This window comes from Budorcas taxicolor, chromosome 3 (assembly GCF_023091745.1).
Source record: "Budorcas taxicolor isolate Tak-1 chromosome 3, Takin1.1, whole genome shotgun sequence".
In the NCBI taxonomy this organism is placed as follows: Eukaryota; Metazoa; Chordata; class Mammalia; order Artiodactyla; family Bovidae; genus Budorcas; species Budorcas taxicolor.
The window spans coordinates 110,504,115-110,524,215 of record NC_068912.1 but is presented as its reverse complement, the minus strand read 5'-3'; the positions used below and the strand labels follow the sequence as shown (position 1 = coordinate 110,524,215).

General features: G+C 33.8%; 1 protein-coding gene across 1 annotated transcript in view; it reads left to right on the top strand.

Moving 5' to 3' along the window:
• The window catches only part of ZMYM4 (zinc finger MYM-type containing 4), a 73,319-nt gene that overhangs the window by 1,898 nt on the left and 51,320 nt on the right, over positions 1-20,101 (top strand). Inside the window, exons 2-13 of the mRNA XM_052638293.1 lie at positions 305-366; positions 718-888; positions 7,699-7,783; positions 8,020-8,275; positions 12,337-12,511; positions 12,624-12,836; positions 16,308-16,458; positions 16,939-17,054; positions 17,503-17,778; positions 17,953-18,103; positions 18,881-19,053; positions 19,764-19,914. Of these exons, the coding sequence (XP_052494253.1) occupies positions 305-366; positions 718-888; positions 7,699-7,783; positions 8,020-8,275; positions 12,337-12,511; positions 12,624-12,836; positions 16,308-16,458; positions 16,939-17,054; positions 17,503-17,778; positions 17,953-18,103; positions 18,881-19,053; positions 19,764-19,914 (1,980 nt within the window). The remainder of the gene's footprint in view (positions 1-304; positions 367-717; positions 889-7,698; positions 7,784-8,019; positions 8,276-12,336; positions 12,512-12,623; positions 12,837-16,307; positions 16,459-16,938; positions 17,055-17,502; positions 17,779-17,952; positions 18,104-18,880; positions 19,054-19,763; positions 19,915-20,101) is intronic.

The window sequence follows — 20,101 nt, the reverse complement described above, 5'->3', positions numbered from 1 at the left end:
ATATAAGCAGAGATGGGGAAGAACAAACTTAAGTAATTTTTAGAACATGGTGAATAAAGTAACCACTTTATTTAGGTTTGAGCAAGGAAATAGTGTGAGGTGAAGCTAAAAGCTAGATGGGGCCAGATTGTTTATTTTGAGTGAAACTACCTTGTGGATATTTTTTGGTGCCCTTTTCACTCTCATGAGCATCTTTGTTGGAAAGAGAGGTGATTATTAAGTAATAGCTTTTTAGGTCACTCTTTGTAAGATTTGTTATTCATATACATATGTTTGTTTTGTTTTGTTTTTTTTCTTTCAATAGCTAATCAAGTTGAAGAAACATTACATACCCATTTACCACAAACCCCAGAAACAAACTTTAGGGTAAGTTTTCAGTGTGTATGTAGATTGCTGTAACTGTGGCAAGTGTCAAAGTTTTCTTTATGTGATTTTCTAAACTGTAACTGTATGTATTAGGTAGAGCACTGGTTTTTTAACATTTCCTTTATTATTTGGATAAGGACATCTTTGGAGATGTGCTAAGAAGTCTTTGCTCTTAGATTCTTTATTTGTGTTTGATATTTGGACATAGATCACATTTACTTGTAAGCATAGGGACTCTTACGAACATCCATAGAGTTCTTCATTTCCAATGAGCTTTTCTTTGGGTGTTAAACCTGAAGAGGAATAATTTAAAAATCTGAATATTTATTAATCCTTTATATTGTGTTTTAGGATTCCAGCTATCCATTTGCCAATAAAGAATCCATTGGTTCGGAACTGGGAAATTCCTTTGCATCAAATATTAGAATTAAAGAAGAACCTTTGGATGATGAGTATGACAAAGCAATGGCACCACAGCAGGGACTACTAGACAGAATTAAAGATGAACCTGACAATGCTCAAGTAAACATTTCACCTTTTTTCCCCCTTTTTTTGGTTCCACACATGAATTATTCATTCAAGAAAGGAAGTTCTTGATTAAGAAGTGTTTTGTGGATGGGGTGAGAGGAGACTCTTAATGAAGGTTGAGGAAATTGAATTATCTTAAGAATAATACTAAGGAATCAACCAGAGTTACAGGAAACTTTTTCCAAGTAGTAATTAAGGCTTCTAATTCACTTTGTTCCTTAATAATGCTGTTCTGTGATTTTTAACAGTTTCAGTGAAGGATTAGGGAAAGTGAGTCTTCAAGGATTTGAGATTTATAATAGCAGACATGGCTGAAGTTTATGGAGGTTTATGAGTTTATGGTGTGATTGTTTATTTAAGGTAGTAATAAGCCTTTTACAGTTATTGCTAATGAAGTATGTAAAGATTTAAGTGTTTTTCAGGAAGGATTAATGGCCAGGTTATCTTTGGAAGAGTTAATTGATTGAGGAACCAGTTCTGTAGATCAGTGGGTTGAAGATAAAGGAGACTTTGATGGGTGATACAGGATTCCAATTTTGAGGTGTGTGAGTAAAAAGGGTAGGGATAGAGCTCTGTTATTTTAAGGTGGTTCTGGAGATGAAAGTTGGAGAGCTCCTGTAACTGTGAATCCTGAAGTCAGTGAAGTTATCCATGCAGTTAGTGACATAGCAGTGGTTGGAACAGAATAAAGACGGTGTAATCATTTAAGAATATAGAAAAGGACCAGGGGATGAATATGCAGTAGCAGCAATTGTTTGAGGATGTTCTGTATTTTATACAGGTGGTGTGAGTGCGGAAGCTGAGAAGTAAAGATTGCATGAATTAGCTGTTTTTTGAGATGACATTTGATCTGGAGAAAGCTTACCTTTCCCTTTCTTTTATATTAGGGTGGTTGAGAATGTGAGACTGTGTGGAAGAGATTTTTTTCACTCAGATGTCTCTAAGCAGGGTTTCTCAGCACTGTTGACAGTTTGAGCCAGATAGATCTTTGTAGTGAGGGGCAATACATCCTAGGCATTATAGGATATTTCGTAGCATCCTTGACCTCTACCTACTAGTTGCCAGTAGCACCATGTCCTCAGACATTGCCAAATGTCCCCTGGGGGACAAAATCCTCTGGTATTGAGAACCACTGTTTTAGAGTAGGAAAAGGAAGCGATATAAGTGATTTATGTGAGTCAGACTGATGCCTTAATTAAACAGGAATTCCATGGTGCCCAGTGGAAGGTAGCTGTATAGGGTAGTGATGATAAAGCTGTAGAGTTGGATGGGTATGAGTGTGGTAGCTACAAAGAAGGTGGTAGAAGTTAGATTGAAAGAATGATAATAGAAGCAGGCAAAATAGAGATATCTGAATTAGAGATAAAGAAATGTCCTGACACCTAGGCAAGATCCATATGGCAGTGTATATTTCAGAAGACTACAGTTATGTCTGTACAGAGCAGATCTCCATCCTTTACATGCCCCAATCTGGACACGAGAAATCCATAAGGAATCGCAGTGCTGTCAGGGTACCAGAGACATCAGTTTCTCCCTGTACATGACCCAGTGACACTCCTTGAGATGAAAGACAGTTATAGGAAAGACTACATACATTAAGGGAAGGGGGCATCAGGAAGGGTTATTTGTATTACTGTTTTGAAAACAATCAGATATTCCAGTGACTAGAGAACAGCAATAGGATGGAACTGTCAGGACTCAGAAATACCTACATTTTTATCAACTATTCAGAGTGTAATAATGTGTTATAAAATACCAAATAGGAAGTTTCGTCATGATTTTGGGGAAGAACTTCCGTAAGAGCTCACCACTTGATTGACTGGACTCGAGAACCAAGCAGGAATGTAAGTCCAAGGCATAAGGTCTAGAAGCGTTCTTTATGCTGATCCCAAAATAAGGAAGTTCCAACGCGTGAGTGGGTAAAGCTAGGTTTTCTCTGAGAAGTCCTCTCTGTTTTCAGCTACACCAATCCTTTGGGATCAGACCTTCATCATTCTTCTAGAAATTCCTCAGGGGACCTCATGTTAAACTATGGATACCGGATTCTTTATTTCCCTTTCCCTTCCTTACCCTTCTCTCCCTTTCTTTCCTACTTCGTCTCCCCACTCCTGTTTCCTCTCCCCTTCTCTTGCTTCCTTCTTCATTGTTCTGTTCTTTTAGGTATTTCTCCTCCGTGACCATTGGAAATCTCTATTCATTTTTCAGTACTACCTATTGCTTTATCACTTTTCATTTCCAAAAATAGGTTGGAAGAAGGAGTTCCAATGAATCATTCTGAAACAGTACTATTAACCTAATGCTCATAAAATACTGATAGATTTAACAGCTGTGGTCAGTCTTTACTTTTGACCATCAGTTACTTGTAATAACTTTTCTCTTGACTTAATAAGATCATAGCTTTAGCTTCTGACACCTTGTAGAAACCTCCCTTGGCTTTTCTCTTTGCTTAACGTGTAGCTTTGTTTCAACTTGCTTCCTTATTCTCCACTTTAGACAATTCATTTTAGTCTTAGTATTTTTACTTTCCCATATAACTCACAAAGATATGGAAATATGTTTATATATGTTTATCCACTTCTTCCCAATTGCTCTTGATTATTCTTCAGTTACAATTTTCTGGGTTTGCCAGTTGTCATACTCCTTCCTTTGTTACTGGCATAGCATCATTTGTCCTCCTGGTTGCATTTCTTCATTCAAATCCTATTGCATGTTACTATATTTTCTATATAATATTTACAATTACAGATACTTTTATATGTACTACATTGTTTCATCCTCCAGAATAAAAAGGCCAGAGTAGATGATATTAAGTCCATTTATAGATAAGAGAACTGAGGTTTGTAGAGGTTAATAAGTTATTCAAAGCCATATGGCCAGGAAGGAGCCAATCAGGGGCCTTCATCAAGGCCTTATTATTAGTCTACCAGACTTTGTTCTATAAATAAAAGTTGTTTCTCATTTTTTCTTTTCCCCTTTTCTATAGATTCTAAAAACTGGAATTCAGTAAATATTACTCTTAAATGATGATTTTTTTCTTTTTGCTCATAATAAAAGGAGAGCTAATCTGTAATCTCATTGAAATAAATGGATTAGAATGGGAAAGCAAATCAGTTAATTGTGATAATAGTGAGTCATAGTTGTGGAAAGTAGGATGCAATGATGTAGCTTGTTTTTTAGCTATGCCAAGTTAACGTGGTTATAGAATCTGGGTTTTTCATTTCTGAAACACTGTCTTGTAATACTGATATATACTTTATGGTAAACAAAGGGAAAGTAAAGATACTAGTAAAGGATTTTTTTGGTTTTGACATCTGTTTTTCTGCTTCTGAGAGCTTTTGGGTCATAAGATTTGCACTTCTCAAGTTATTAGTCTTTGATTTCTTATTAAATATTTGTGAAATCAGTCATTGTTGGGAGGATGCTAACATAAAGCATTGTGGGGGGTACAAGCAGAGTACTTAAGATATATATGTATTTTACTATGTTACGTAAGTAATATGTACTTGAGGCTTAAGGAATATATCAGAAGTTTTAAATAACTGTCATAGACTGAGAAAGAGAGCTGATTGGAGACCATTAAAGTATACCCATGAATAGTGATTTTTTTCTTTCTGGAATTTTCTGAGATTAGAAAAGATTTTTATTTGTAATATGCCTTAATATACTATATAATGTAGGAATGTTAGAATGAGTCAGTATTAGAAAATCTCTTAATGTATAACTTTATCAACAGGTCAAATAAGACTAGATAGATAGATAGATGCCAAAAAAATTTCAGTGTAATTCACTATACATTTCTTAAAATAGATACTCTCTTGATCAGGTAAGGAAATACCTACTTCTGATCAATAACAGTCATTGAATTTAAAAGTAAAATGATGGAAACCTTCTGTTAATAATTACAAAAATGAACACAAATTATAAATGTCAGCATTATTATTTAACTCTTGCTGGATTTTCGACCCAACGCATGTTAAAGAAATTAGGAGAAATAATGGAAAAGGGGAGACAAAATTATCATCATTTGCTGGTAAGGATCTTTATTAGAAAGTTAATAGAATTCATGAAAGTTTAGTTGAGTAGCTAGTTGAATTTTAGTTATGTAAAGCAGAGCAGTATTTCTATAAATCAGTTTCCCACCTAGATAATACAGTGAAAAGATACACTATTTCCTACAGCAAAGTGACTAAAAAGTGTTGTATCATACAAAACAACTTGAATGAAAGGATAGACTTTCTTTAGAAAATGAAAGAAATTAGTTATTCCCAAAGTAAAATATAGTTCTGATACAATTCTGATGAAATATCAATGGTTTCTTATGTCTTGAAGAATAAATAGGCACGCACACACACATTATATTATATGTATATTCTAGTAATTAGAGATATGGCAGACTATTAAATGATTAAGCATCTCACAGTTATTTTCATTAGGATAGTGTGAAATTGTAAGAGTAGTAGCCTGATAATGATGCAGAATAGATTGCCACAAAAGAGGTATTTTTAGAGGAATTTGATATATTAATTGTAAGTGAAAGGAATTCACCAGCTATTCAGAGAAAGAGAAAGAAAAATGTTCATTATATATCAAAATAAATAAATCCTGGATGGGTTAAAATAGGAGTTGGCAAATTATATTACCAGCAGCAGGCTAAATCCCACCTGTCCTCTTTGTTTCTGTTTTGTTTTTCTGTATACTCTTTTTGTAAATAAAGCTTTATTGGTTATTGCCACAGTCATTCATTTATATATTATCTATGGGTGCTCTTGCTCTACCAGGGCAGAGTTGAGTAGTTGTGATAGCATGGCTTGAAAAGTCAGAAATACTTCATATCTGGCCTTTTGCAGATAAAGTTTTGCTGACCTCTGGATTAAAGGACTCTATAAAAACAGTGAGAGCATTTTCTTAGCATTTTATCGTGGAAGTAGAACTTTGTAAGAAATAGAAGTGAAGTGAAGTGAAGTCGCTCAGTCGTGTCCGACTCTTTGCGACCCCATGGACTGTAGCCTACCGGGCTTCTTCGTCTGTGGGACTTTCCAGGCAAGAATACTGGAGTGGGTTGCTATTTCCTTCTTCCTTCCTGACCCAGGGATCGAACCCAGGTTTCCCGCATTGTAGGCAGACGCTTTACTGTCTGAGCCCCAGGAGAAGCCCTTTGTAAGAAACAGAAGGAATTGCTAAAGCTAAAACCATCGATTTTTTGGCATAAACATCGGAACTTCAGTATGTAAAATTTTAACTGAAAGAACATATTGAGGAAATATTGATAACAGATGCTATAGGAGGTTAATATTATTACCTTATAGTGCTTTTTTGTAAATGGATACTGGAAAAATTGGAAATTATAGCAAGAATGGGAAAAGACTAAGTGGGTTTTTTCACAAATTGCTAGAATAAATATAGTTAAATTTTTAAAAAGGAATCTGTCATTGTGCACCAAGAACCTTTACTATATACTTATCTACCTAGTAATTCCACTTTTAAGGTTATTTCCTTAGGTGATAATCCTAAATATGAATGTACTAGCATTCACAAAGATGTACATCATGGCATTAATGATTAAAGCAAATGTGTGGAAACAAATGGACCAGCACTCGGTTGTGGTTTTGTAATTTCAGTGCCATACAGGACTATCATCAAATTGGAGACTGAGACCAAGGGAAGAATTAGTAATGGTATCCTGTCTTTGCTTATTTAAAGTTTTGATATTTTATCATGGAGTTTTGCATTAAAAAAAATATGACTGAGAATTGGTGCCTTAATTTATACCTGAGGCAAGGGCCTCACGTCACTCCAGTCTCATCCTTCTGTAATCTGTTATGTCTATTGAATAATATATATCAGTATTTCTTGAATTTGAGTAATGTATAGACACCTGTTGCCACAAAAAAGGGAGTATGTTGGAGTTGCCTGAGAATTCCAAGAATACGACATCTTTTGGGGTTTTGCAAGTTTCAGTGTGGTAAATAGTGAATTAAAAAATCAAAAGTTAATCTATTACTTAGAGGTTTCACAATGCAATAATATAATTGTAAAAGCTAACAACAGTACTATAAACTTGTAGTATAACTCAGTTATATGTGATTATTCATGACTGAAAATAAGCTTAATTCAATAAAAAATTACTCAAAAACTCAAATTTAATTTTTTTTTAGAATTTTCATACTGCTTAGAGTACCTTTATATAGGTCTCATGGATTCTTGGAATCTGCCTTTAGAAACACTGATACTTAGCCACTAGAAGTTATTTTGGAGTAAAGTGTGGTAATATGCAAATATTCAATTGATTCAAGTGACCAAAAAAAATCACTTTATAAAAATGGTATATTCAATATAATTACAGCTGTATTAAGAAACACATACTGGAGGGGAAAAGACTGGAAAGAAATATACCAAAAGAATAACAGTGGTTGGTTGGTTGGTTGGGAGTAATGGAAATATTGTAAGAATTTTTTTCTGATTTCTGTTTGTCTAAATTTTGTATAGTAAGTGTGTATTACTTTTATAAGTATAAATACGTAAAATACTGTAGTAAATTGAGAATTAAACAGTAGTTTGTGAATATCTAGTAGTGCTGTAGGCTAATTAGATAGCTACTTTGATTTTTTACCTCTTAAACTCAGCATGTATAAACCTGTTATACCCTCATTGTAATTTCAGTTTGCTTGCTGCTATTTCTTACTAATGTAGTAAACATTTTCCAACCTTGTATAGCCTTAGTAAAATGTCTTGAATGTTTCGATTTCTTTAGACACAATGTATTCATTTTTTATTGACATATTTATTTATTTTTCTTTTTAAAAGGAGTATAGTCATGGCCAACAGCAAAAAACTCAAGAGGGGGAACTGAAAATTAGCGCTGTGTTTTCAGTCAGTGGCAGTCCTCTTGGTAAGAAACAACTGAATGAATGAGTCACGTTTGTTTATTCTGACCAGTGTGAGTGAGAGGAAGTGCCTACTTATATTAGTAAATTAGGCAGTTCTCTCTGTCTGTTTAGAATGGCTTTAATTGTGTATTGCATAATTAGTGTTGGATTTCAAAACTAGTTCTAGAAGAGAAAGAAAGGATGCCTACTTAAAATTCATGGTGAAAAGTAAAACTTTTTTTCAATTTTTTTTTTAAAGCTCCACAGTTGACTACTGGCTTTCAGCCTTCACTGGCATCATCTGGCATGAATAAAATGCTTCCTTCAGTTCCAGCCACAGCTGTTCGAGTTTCCTGTTCTGGTTGTAAAAAAATCCTCCAGAAGGGGCAAACTGCTTATCAGAGGAAAGGGTCTACTCAGCTGTTCTGCTCTACATTGTGCCTCACTGGATATACAGTTCCACCTGCCCGCCCACCGCCTCCTCCCACTAAGAAAACTTGCTCAAGTTGCTCAAAGTATAGCAGAATTCTAAATTATCTTCTGTTTCCTTTCTTTCAAGATGCTTTGTTCTGATTTGTGCGTTGTTTAATTTTCTACTTTTCTGTGTTTTTTGAGAAATATCACACATTGTTCACTACAAACTTGTTGCTGCTGCTTTCAGTCTTACAGGATGCGAGGTGCTCAGCTTTCTTTTAACTTTAATTAATGTGCATTTTATATAATAAGAGATTCTTTTGAAACATATTTTAGCATCCCTGTTGAGATGATTTATAAAACAAAACTGCATAACTTAGAGTAATATGTGACTGAAGTATTTTATAACTGTAGGCAATAGACACTTAAATCCAACAAATATTTAATGCTTGTGTGTATTTCTTATTCACATGGTTGGAATTCACTTAATACTTTTCATATTAACTTTAATTAGATTCCAGTATATTTATTTTTATCTTCTCAGTGTCTCTGAAGTATCTCAAAGGTTACATTTCAGTGTTTAATAACAAAAAATTATGACCTTAGGATCATTTGAGGAATATGAACTAATTTTGCAGGGTGGTCATTAGACACTGTTTAAATGAAGAAGATGAATAATGCTCTTGTTCTGAAACAATTTGGCTTCTGTTATTAAGCTACTCAAACTATGATTTATTTGTATCAGTACTTAGATCAATACAAGGATGTTGGCCTTTTCTGACTAGAAAGGGAAAAAGATGCTCCCTCTTCTAGTTCAGTTGGAAAAGGCATATAGAAAGAAACTTCTAAAATAAATTTGAGTATGGTTAGAGTTCCAGAAGTTATATTTGCATTCCTTTATGTTTCAAATTAAATTTAGTAAAAGTAGACTTTATTTATACTGTTTGAATTATGAAATATGCCTTAAAAAATGAATACTTACAGACCACATATCTAATTACTGTATTTTAGTAAATTCATCATCTTTCTAAGGTTAATCAACCTGAGAATTAGACTTTTTATGAGGCTTTTTTCAGTTTCCCATTTTGCCATGAAAAAATTTCATGTGACTTCCTCTTATGTTTCTTTATTTAGTTCTTGAGCAATCAGCACTTTCTAAAATTTCAATGATTTCTCCTTTCATAATAATAGTCATAGATATTTATTGCAATGATTTATCAGTGAATTTCAAAATGACCATTCATAGAAGTTTAAAATGTGTGCCCTCTTTTTGTGTTTTTTAATTCTTATCCATACATGTTGTTCTTCTTATCTAAATTCACTTTATCTCTTTGACCTCTGGTATTGACCTCCCATTATCTGGAGATGGTTATTTTTACCTGCATGTCATCCCTTAGCTTTATTTGATCTTATGTTGTTTAATTATTTTTAAGATTACATTTTCTTCTTTTGTAACGTTTGGTCTTACCCAAACATAAATTTCAGCCTGTCATTCTTTGACTTTAAACTGTTCTACCTCTTCCCTCACTTACTCTGTTACCGTGTTTAAAACCCTTTGCTCTTCCCTTTTCCCCTTTCTGGTCTTTTTTCAGGTACTCCTTGCCTGCTTATCACCTCAGGTTTTCTTTTTCATTTTCTGTCTTCATTTTCCCCTTTCTTTTACTACAGAGTACCTTTTTCACTCAATCTCAATCCAACCATTTTTATTAGTTTTGTTTTCCTTTGTTTTCTGTTTCATTTCGTTTTCTGAACTACTCTTTCATCTCCGTTTCATCACTTTTCCTTTCTCTTTTTTTCTCTCTTGATTACACAGTCATTACAGCAGTTTGGAATAATCTGGTTTATCTGATTATAAAATTATTGATATAAATTGTGCCTTAACTATAAGGAAATTAGAGTCAAAGAAGTTAAATGATTTACTCAGTGTCACATTTAAGCAGCTTGTTTTGGCACATTCATTTCCCCCCCTTATAGTCCATTTAGTCAAATAGGTTTAATTTGTAATTCAGTCCCTATAAGAAGGATTTTTACTTTAATTTGAATAGGTGGAGATAGAAAAGATTTCCTTTCTGATAAGCTTACTGCTGTTTTTATGTTGTTGTTCAGTCACTAAGGCATGTCCGACTCTGTGACCCCATAAACTGCAGCCTGCCAGGCTTCCCTGTCCTTCACCACTCCCAGAGTTTGCTCAGATTCATGTCCTTTGAGTTGAAGATGCTGTCTAACCATCTCATTTTTTGCTGCCCACTTCTCCTTTTGCCTTCAGTCTTTCCCAGCATCAGGGTCTTTTCCAGTGAGTGCTTCACATTAGGTGGCCAGTAGACTGGTAGAAATAATAGCAGCAGCACTTAGGTTGAAAGAAGCTACATCACTGGAGTAACAATTTTATTTTTTAGTCTTTTATTAACCAAATCTCTTAGCATCTTGAATTTAACCTAAAGTCTGAATATATTTTGGCTAATCATTTAATCTTTAGATTTCATTAGTAATAAGGATGTAACAATTTCACATCCTACACTTTCTGATTTTTTTGACATTTACTTCATGTTTTAATTATATAGAGAAACAAACATTAGTAGAGTAAGGTGAAATTTTAATCCAACAAATAGGCAGATATGAAAAACATTTTTCACATTCTCCCACATATCCTGTCTTCATTTTTGCCTGTCTTTGCTTTTGTCATCAAATCCAACATTTAAAAGAGATAATTTGGATAAGGATACTTGTGTTAATTAATACCCATAGATCAGTTTTCTAGATATAATGGCACGCAAAGAAGTAACTGTTTCAGGATTGTCTGTAGCATTTCTGAATTTTTGCTATCTGAAATGATGTTGCTAATTCTCATTCTGACATAAGATGTAATCTGTAACAATAAAATGTAATGCAGCTGGATGTTAAACATACTGAGAGCTGGGAGAAATAGCTGCTTTTATGCTTCTATTGCCTTGATCCGTGCTGTTCCCCAACACTTACCTCCTTAGCCTTCTAGAAAACACCTATTTAAGGTTCAGATAAAATATCATAATTTTCATGTCACATCTTGTCTAATATTTCAGTCGTACATTTTATGTATATAAATATATTTGTCAAAATTATTATGCTATTTTAAGAATACTTCTGTTACAGTGTTAAATATATCATTTATGTGCTTGTCTCAGTATACAAGCTCCTTGAGTGCTTGTACCATTACTTGGCCTAGGGTTGGGCTAGTCCCTGACTCAATATAACTGCTCATTAAATACCCTTATAAATGAAATATAATAAATTAAAATGTAATTAAAAGTAGCTATAAAAGGTTAGAAAATGCAGATAATAGAGTGGTGTTAAGCTCTAAGTATTGAAGATGAGGTGTGGTGTTACGAATTACAGTATTGTGATGAATCCCACTGTGTTTACTGCTTTCCTTTATTGAAGCAGGGATATTTGTAATCTTTTCTAAAAAGTACTATATTAGTATAATCTGTTCAAAATGTAAGAATGAATATAACAGTTTATTTATTATTATGTGAGTGTATACTCATGGGACAGAGACATTGTTTAAAGAACTACTGGTTTTGAAAATGGTTTACACTTAATCTCATAAACTTCTATGCAGTAAGACTGATTTGGGAGTGGGATAAAGGGTGGAATGGTAGGGAGTCTTAATTATCACAGTTTTAATCTTCATTGTCTTTTACTAATGCTTACAGGTTAAATTACTTAGATACGAAAATGTTCAATATAATCTTGATAGAATATGCTCTGTGTAGTTTGAAATGTATTCTTAATTTTGAAAGATAGTGACTTCAAATTTTTCAAATGTAGTGTTATTTGAAGAGTATTTTGAACATACAGGAGACCTGAATAAAGAAAATGAGAATCTCCTATAATTCTTCCTCTTAGAGATAGTAAATGATAACTGTTTATCTTAAAACATAGTATACTGATCCTCACAACAGTTCTATGAACTAAGCCATGTATTCGTTTCATTTTATACAACAGAGCTTGAGGATCAAAGAGATTTATCAGTTTATTCAAGAAAACCCAGGTTTCAGGTTTAAACTTCAGTGCCCTTTCCCTATACTTTTAATTGCCCTTGTTTCACTTGATATTTCTAGTTGACAAAAAGGAAAAAAATGAATTATGTTGTGGCTTATTTTATCTTTGTTGTCATTTTTAGAGACATTTTAAATCCAAAGGATGTGATCAGTGCCCAGTTTGAAAATACCACCACTAGTAAAGATTTTTGTAGTCAGTCGTGTTTGTCAACATATGAACTGAAAAGAAAGCCTGTTGTTACCATAAATACAAATAGCATTTCAACTAAATGCAGCATGTGTCAGAAGAATGCTGTTGTAAGTTATCTTTTTTACTTTACTGGGGGAAAGAGTCTGGTATTTGTGCTTGAACGACAGCTTTTGGTGATCTTTGCCTGTTGTTTCTAAGTTGTTACTTTATAATTTCTAGATTCGACATGAAGTTAATTACCAGAATGTGGTACACAAACTTTGCAGTGATGCCTGCTTCTCTAAGTTTCGCTCTGCTAACAATCTCACCATGAACTGTTGTGAAAACTGTGGGGGTTACTGCTACAGTGGCTCTGGACAGTGCCACCTGCTTCAGATAGAGGGCCAGTCTAAGAAGTTCTGTAGTTCAGCATGCGTCACCGCATATAAGCAGGTATGTGACCACACCTCAGAAGAATCTATTTTGGTAGAAATTACTTATGAAAACGTGACAAAAGTATTAAGTTCTTATTATTAGCTTAGTTAGTATTTTTGCATCTAAACAGTATTTGTGAAATGCTTGTATGTTAAACACTCTTGTTACGGAGCTTTGTAAGTACTAGTTGTACCCCAGTGTCCATGGGGGATTGCTTCCAGGAACCCTGAGGAAACCAGAATCTGAGAATGCGTAAGTCCCTTGTATAAATTGGCATAGTAATTGTATATAATCTATATACATTCTCCTGCATACTTTAAATCATCTCCAGATTATTTATAATATCTAATACATTGTAAATGCCATGTAAATAGTTGCTGACATGAAGCAGTTCCTTTTGCTTTTTTGAAACTTTCTGGAATTTTTTTCATTAAATGTTTTTGAACAGTATTTTGAAAATGCAGAAAAGCATGAAGAAGAAAATAAAATGCATCTCCCAGAAATCCCCAGTCTCATCATTTTGGTTTATGCATTCTAATCTTTGCATCTGCTAATCCCAAACTCCCAATCCATCCCTCTCCTGCCCTCCTCCTGTCTTGGCAACCATCAGTTTATTTTCTGTGTCCCTCCCTCATTCTGTTTCTGTTTCATAGATAGGTTTGTTTGTGTCCGATTTTAAATTCCACATATAAATGATATCATATGGTATTTGTCTTTTTCTTTCTGGCTTGCTTCACCTCGTATGATAATCTCTAGTTGCATCCGTGTGACTGCAAATGGCATTATTTTGTTCTGCTTTATGGCTGAGTAGTACTCCGTTGTGCACAGGCATGTAGGTTGTTTCCATGTCTTGACTATTGTGGATAGTGCTGCTGTGGACAGTAGGGATGCATGTATCTTTTTGAATTATCCTTTTGTTTGGATATATGGACAGGGGTGGGATTGTTGTATCACATGGTAATTCTGTTTGTGCTTTTCTGAGGAACCTCCGTACAGTTTTCCACAGCGCTGCACCAAGTTATATTCTCACCGGCTGTGTGGAAGTGTTCCCTTTTTTTTTACACTCTCCCCAGCATTTGTTATTTACAGACTTTTTAATGATGGCAGTTCTGACTGGTGTGAGGTATAGTTCTGATTTGTATTCCTCTGACAATTAGCAGTGTTGGCAGTTTTATTTACACTGTTTATATTTTGTTGATAAGTTTTGATTTAAAATTCTACTTTAAAATTGATAAGAAAGATAGTAAGAACTTTTTACATTTTCAGTTTTATAATACTTTCCTGTCTCACTGCATTTACTGATCATTCTTTTTCATAGAATAGTGAATTTTTATATAGTTTATGAAAACTGGTGAATTTAATAATGTTGATGGAGAAATTTCTTTTAAATTGTCCTTCAAACTTTTCAGTGATCTTGAAATTTTAAACATCCTAGTGTTTCCATTTATTTCTTGTTAATGTGCAAGCATGTGTAAAGGACTTAGTGTTAGTTTCTATTTAATCCTTCCTTAGAAACACTTTGTTTTTGTTCTCACATGGGAAAAAAAATCCAGCATCTTTGTTTGCTTTATCTTTGTCCAAAAGATGGTTTTCCTGATACTGTGTCAAGTTCTAAAAGTTACTTCTATTCAGTCTACTGGAAGATGGTAGTATGGTCCACAAGAGGAGAAATACTTTGAAATGCCTTAAGTTTATTACTTTCAATTTAGCTGATACCTATTAAACTTTTCACTTATTAGTGTGTACTTTAGAGAAAGGATGTGGATTTACAAGTAAATAGATTTTGATTTGATTTCCAGACTTTCTGTTCAAATAGAATTTTATATTGGGGAAAGTAGTTAAACTCCCTGACTGCGTTTTCTTTTCTATAAATGAATATGTACTACCAGTGTCACTGGGATGTTTTCAGGATTATGTGAAGTAAGAATGAGAAAGCACCTAGTATACAGCCTGAAATGTTGAAGATGGTCATTTCTGCTACTTTCCTTTTCTTCTATATACTTGTTAAATTTATTTAACAAGCATTAGATGTGGTTCCTGTTTTGAGGTGCTATATGTTCCTTGGGGAGATATACGTATAACTGTGTGTAGATGCTATGTAAGTATTAAGGGATTCCGAAGGGCACAGCAGAAGCAAGGTCAGTTCTGCTTGGTAGTTTCAGAGATAACTCTTGACCTAATTCTTACAAATGAAGTTTGTATTTGTAGCCCTGATGGAGGAAGAAAGGAGAAATGGGGTTGGAGATGCTGAAGACATTCCAGAATGCAAGAATGTGCTCACCTGAACATGTATTTATTTTAATAGCGAGTCTTACATAGGAATCTTGAAATCTTTTAATTGGTGCTAGATGTATTGTAGAAGTTATCCTGAATGTATGACATGTTAATAGTAGCTAGCATTATTTACTACTGATTCACAGAGTGGGAACTTAAGATAACAGATTCTTTCATTGTCTATATTGGACACTTGAGATAAGTTTCCTCTCACTTTATTGCTGAGAGTGTGCTTTGCTGTTATTATCATTATTTATTTTTTGGCTGTGCCATGTGGCATGTGGGATCTTAGCTCCCTGACCAGGGATCAAACCCATGGCCCCTGCAGTGGAAATGTGGAGTCTTAACCATTGAACTGCCAGAGAATTCCCTGTGCTTTGTTATTGTTAGTGGTAGTATATTTGAAAATGAATTTTTCTGGTAAGTTTATTGATTTCCTTGGATTCATATGTCATTGCTATATGCAGTACCTTTGGTGGGGAAGTTCTTCCAATGTTTTGAAGAGAGTAAGAGCATGAATTCTCTGTTGTGTAATTTTTAAAATAGTGGGGGGGATTTGTTTGGTTGGAGTTTTGTATGGTATATTCTTATAGCTAATTTACTTTATATGTAATATTGAATAGTTTGTACTTAACCCCTTATGCTTATCTTGAAGTGAAAGAAAGTGTTAGTCACTCAGTGTGTCTGACTGTGACCCCATGGACCTGTAACCCACCAGGCTCCTCTGTCCACGGGATTCTCCTGGCAAGAATACTGGAGTGGGTTGCCATTTCCTTCTCCAGGGGATCTTCCCAAATCAGGAATCAAACCCAGGTCTCTCACATTCCAGGCAGATTCTTTACAGTCTGAGAGGGAAGTCTAAAATAATGATTTTAAAACTGTAGTTGCAATGGATCCCAAAATTAGTTGCTAAAAAGCATTGTTTTTTAATGAAGTTGAGTAGAAAGGAAAAATATCAAGCTTATCGTGATATATATTATTTTATGAAACTTTTCAGTTTTATGTACTGCTTATTTAATACACAAATACAAAACATCAGAAGTGTGTGTTACTGAGTGATTTTCTAAAATTTATTTCTTACTGAGGATTGTAATCATAAAAGTTTGGAAGTCACTAATTTAAAATATTTCAACAGTGTTAAGTATAAACATTTCAAAGAATTATGCTTTCACTTGTAATTTGGTAAAAATGAATGTTATTTTATTCTCTTAATAGAAATCAGCCAAAATTACACCATGTGCGCTTTGCAAATCATTGAGATCCTCAGCAGAAATGATTGAAAATACCAATAGCTTGGGAAAGACAGAGCTTTTCTGTTCTGTTAATTGCTTATCTGCTTACAGAGTTAAAATGGTTACTTCTGCAGGTAATATTGGTTTCATAAACTTTATAAATATAATAGCTGGAAAAAATTATGATTATTGCTTTGTTTTTATAGTACAGACTTCTGTCCATATTTAATTGGTTTTAATGCAAATTAAAATATTTTACATCTGTGTTGTAAAATATCACCTATTATCTTGATTGCATACTTGCTTGCCTATTTGTACATCTTCCTTACCAGAAGAATTCAGGGCTTTTTAAGTGTACTTATTCACACCTGATTTATTTCAAGATTTGTTATTTTTTGGTTTTAGGGTGTAGACTGTGACAACTTTAAATTATCCGAAATATTTTTAACATTGTTAGTTTTTGTCTACATGTGAGGTAACTAAGTTTAATTTTAGTTCCTGCAACATGACTTGGCCCTTGAATTTTCATGTATTGTATGATACTTATTTACTTTCTCATACATTTGTATACATTTGTATGTATTACTCATTAGCTTTTATTTTGATTTGCTAAGGTGTACAAGTTCAGTGTAACAGTTGTAAAACCTCAGCAATCCCTCAGTATCACCTAGCCATGTCAGATGGAAGTATACGCAACTTCTGCAGCTACAGTTGTGTGGTAGCTTTCCAGGTATGGCTTCAGGACTCTTCCTTTTCTCCAGCCAGTTAGTAGCCTACAATAGTGAAGTAAACTTATTAGGTGTTTGCTAACTGCCTGGATTGCCTACATTTCTGTCTCAGTTTTAGTAAATAAACTAGGGTTCTTTGGTCCACTCTCTATTTGGACGCATGTTACTTAATTGCTTCCTGTGAAATTAAATGACACTGTTATTACCTAGATTATCTATTGGGAGGATATTATCTTTAACGATTATGATTAGTTAAATTATTTTATTTTTTGGATGTAAATAAATAACACTCCCCCCATTCAGTTATAAGCTACTGAAAGGCAGGGATTTTTGCCTGTTCACAAAATATATATTAGGTGCCTAGAACCGTGCTTGATATAGGTAGGTACTCAGTGACCTCTTACTTGAAAAAGTAAGTAGATTGATCTTTTTATTTGTTTCTTCTTTCAGAATTTGTTCAACAAACCAGCAGGAATGAATTCTTCAGTAGTGCCCTTGTCTCAGGGCCAAGTAATTGTAAGCATCCCTACAGGTTCAACAGTGTCAGCAGGAGGGGGTAACACCTCTGCTGTTTCTCCCACTTCCATCAGCAGCTCTGCTGCAGCTGGTCTCCAGCGTCTTGCTGCCCAATCCCAACATGTGGGGTTTGCACGAAGTGTTGTAAAACTCAAGTGTCAGCACTGTAACCGTCTTTTTGCTACAAAACCAGAACTTCTTGACTATAAGGTAAAGTATAGGAACATGATAGAGAGTTTGGGTATAAAATGATCTATTTGTAAACTTACTTTCTGGCTTTTCACCTTTCAAAATTACACTATTTGCTTGAAAGTAAGAGAGAGAAAGATTTCCCCAAGATAAAAGCCAAATGTTTAATTAGTACTTAATCTTATTTCTTTGCAGGGTAAAATGTTTCAGTTCTGTGGCAAAAACTGTTCTGATGAATATAAGAAAATAAATAATGTAATGGCAATGTGTGAATATTGTAAAATTGAGAAAATTGTAAAGGAGACTGTGCGATTCTCAGGTGCTGACAAGTCATTCTGTAGTGAAGGTAAAGATAGAAGATTATCTTCCCTACCGAGCATGTTGGTTGTTTCAAAAGTAGTTGATAATTTAAGCTGTCACTGTGTTAACTTTTATCTATTTCATCGTTTGTGTGTAACACCAAAACCTTTTGTTTTGTTTATACTTGTTCACTCTTTTCTGGTATAATCCTTCATATTGTAAAGATGTTAAAATGAAGGAAAAGATCCCCAAAGTATATAGCAAAAGATGATGGTGATGGGAAAAACGTTTGATGTTATTAGATTGATGAGGATCTTTTAGTTCTTATATTTATTTCTGAAGGGAACTTCTTAAATTTTTGTAGCATCCTAAGATGATACTTTTTTTTAAACATCCATTATATTTCTGAATATGCAAATCAGTGTGTCTTCCTTATTTAGATGACTGTAAGTTTAGAATGTTTTGTTTTACTCTAAAACCATGCAGAATTAACCTCCTAGTCTAGTGACTTTCAAACCTCTTGACCACATGCAGAAAACATACATTTTACATTGTGACCCAGTGTATGATCACATACCCAAAGAAAACAAGTTTTATGAAACAAAACTGACTTTTATTATATATGATGGACTGTAATATTTGCTCTGCTGTCTTATTTTTTATAAAAAAAGAAAATGGTAGCATCAATCCTCTAAATTGATTTCTTGATCTACTAATTGGTGAGAACCCAACTGTGCAAACTTTATCATAGGGCATTTAAATTAAAAATGTAAATACTTATTATTCTCTCTAATGTTAATTTTACCTTCTCTGATTTTTTTAGGTTGCAAATTGCTTTATAAACATGACTTGGCAAAACGCTGGGGAAATCACTGTAAAATGTGCAGTTATTGTTTACAGACATCTCCCAAATTGGTACAGAATAATTTAGGGGGGAAAGTAGAAGAGTTTTGTTGTGAAGAATGCATGTCCAAATATACAGTTTTGCTCTGTCAGGTAAATATGATTCACGTTCCTGGGTTTTTCAAGTTAGGGCACATTTTTCCCTTCTTTTTTTCTTTCAAATAGTATAAAGGGCAATTAATGATTTTCAGTGTTAAGTGTAATGTAGGATTTAAAAAGACTTTAATGTCACTGAAGTTACATTTCGTTTGTTTTTTAATTTCCTTGTAGAAGACATATGTCTTAAAACATTAAAATATTTAAAATTATAATTATTCACTTATTCTTTAAAATAGTCTTCTGACGTGTTTAAGGAAGATGAGACTATTTCCATATCGCTTTTTTAAAATTGCTATTTTTGGCATCTCTGTAATGTGATTTTTTAATGTAAAAGATTGTTGACAGATAAATAATTTCCAATTTCAGAATCATTAACCTTCATTAAAAAAAAAGATAAATTATAGTATTAAAGTATTAGGTGTGCAATATAGTGATTAACAATTTGGAAATGTTATACTTCACTTGTAAAATATTGACTATATTCCCTGTGTTGTACCATATCTTTATAGCTTATTTTCTGCATAGTAGTTTGTACTTCTTAGTCCCGTACTGTATATTGCCCCTCCCTCCAGGATAGTTAACCTTCCTTTTAGTGATCTAAATTCTAAGCAGATTTCCTCACTCGTTACCTGGGACCTTTTATTTCATCAGACCATAGATAATTTGTTTCTTACTTCTTTACTGTCTTCTGTTTCTTTTTTCAGATGGCAAAATGTGATGGTTGTAAGCGACAGGGTAAGCTCAGTGAGTCCTTGAAATGGCGGGGAGAAATGAAACATTTCTGTAACCTGCTTTGTATTTTGATGTTCTGTAATCAGCAAAGTATGTGTGACCCACCTTCACAGAACAATGCAGGTAAATTTAAACTTTAGTCTTAGGTCAGTGCCAGGGACTAACTACTGTTCCACAGATTGAGAATTTTAAACCGTTGTAAATAATTTCATGAATTGTAGATTTCATTCTGTTCAAATCACATTAACATTTAGATCCCTTTTTGTTTAACACCTTAGATTAATGCCCTAAATTCTTTCAGTTTTCTCTG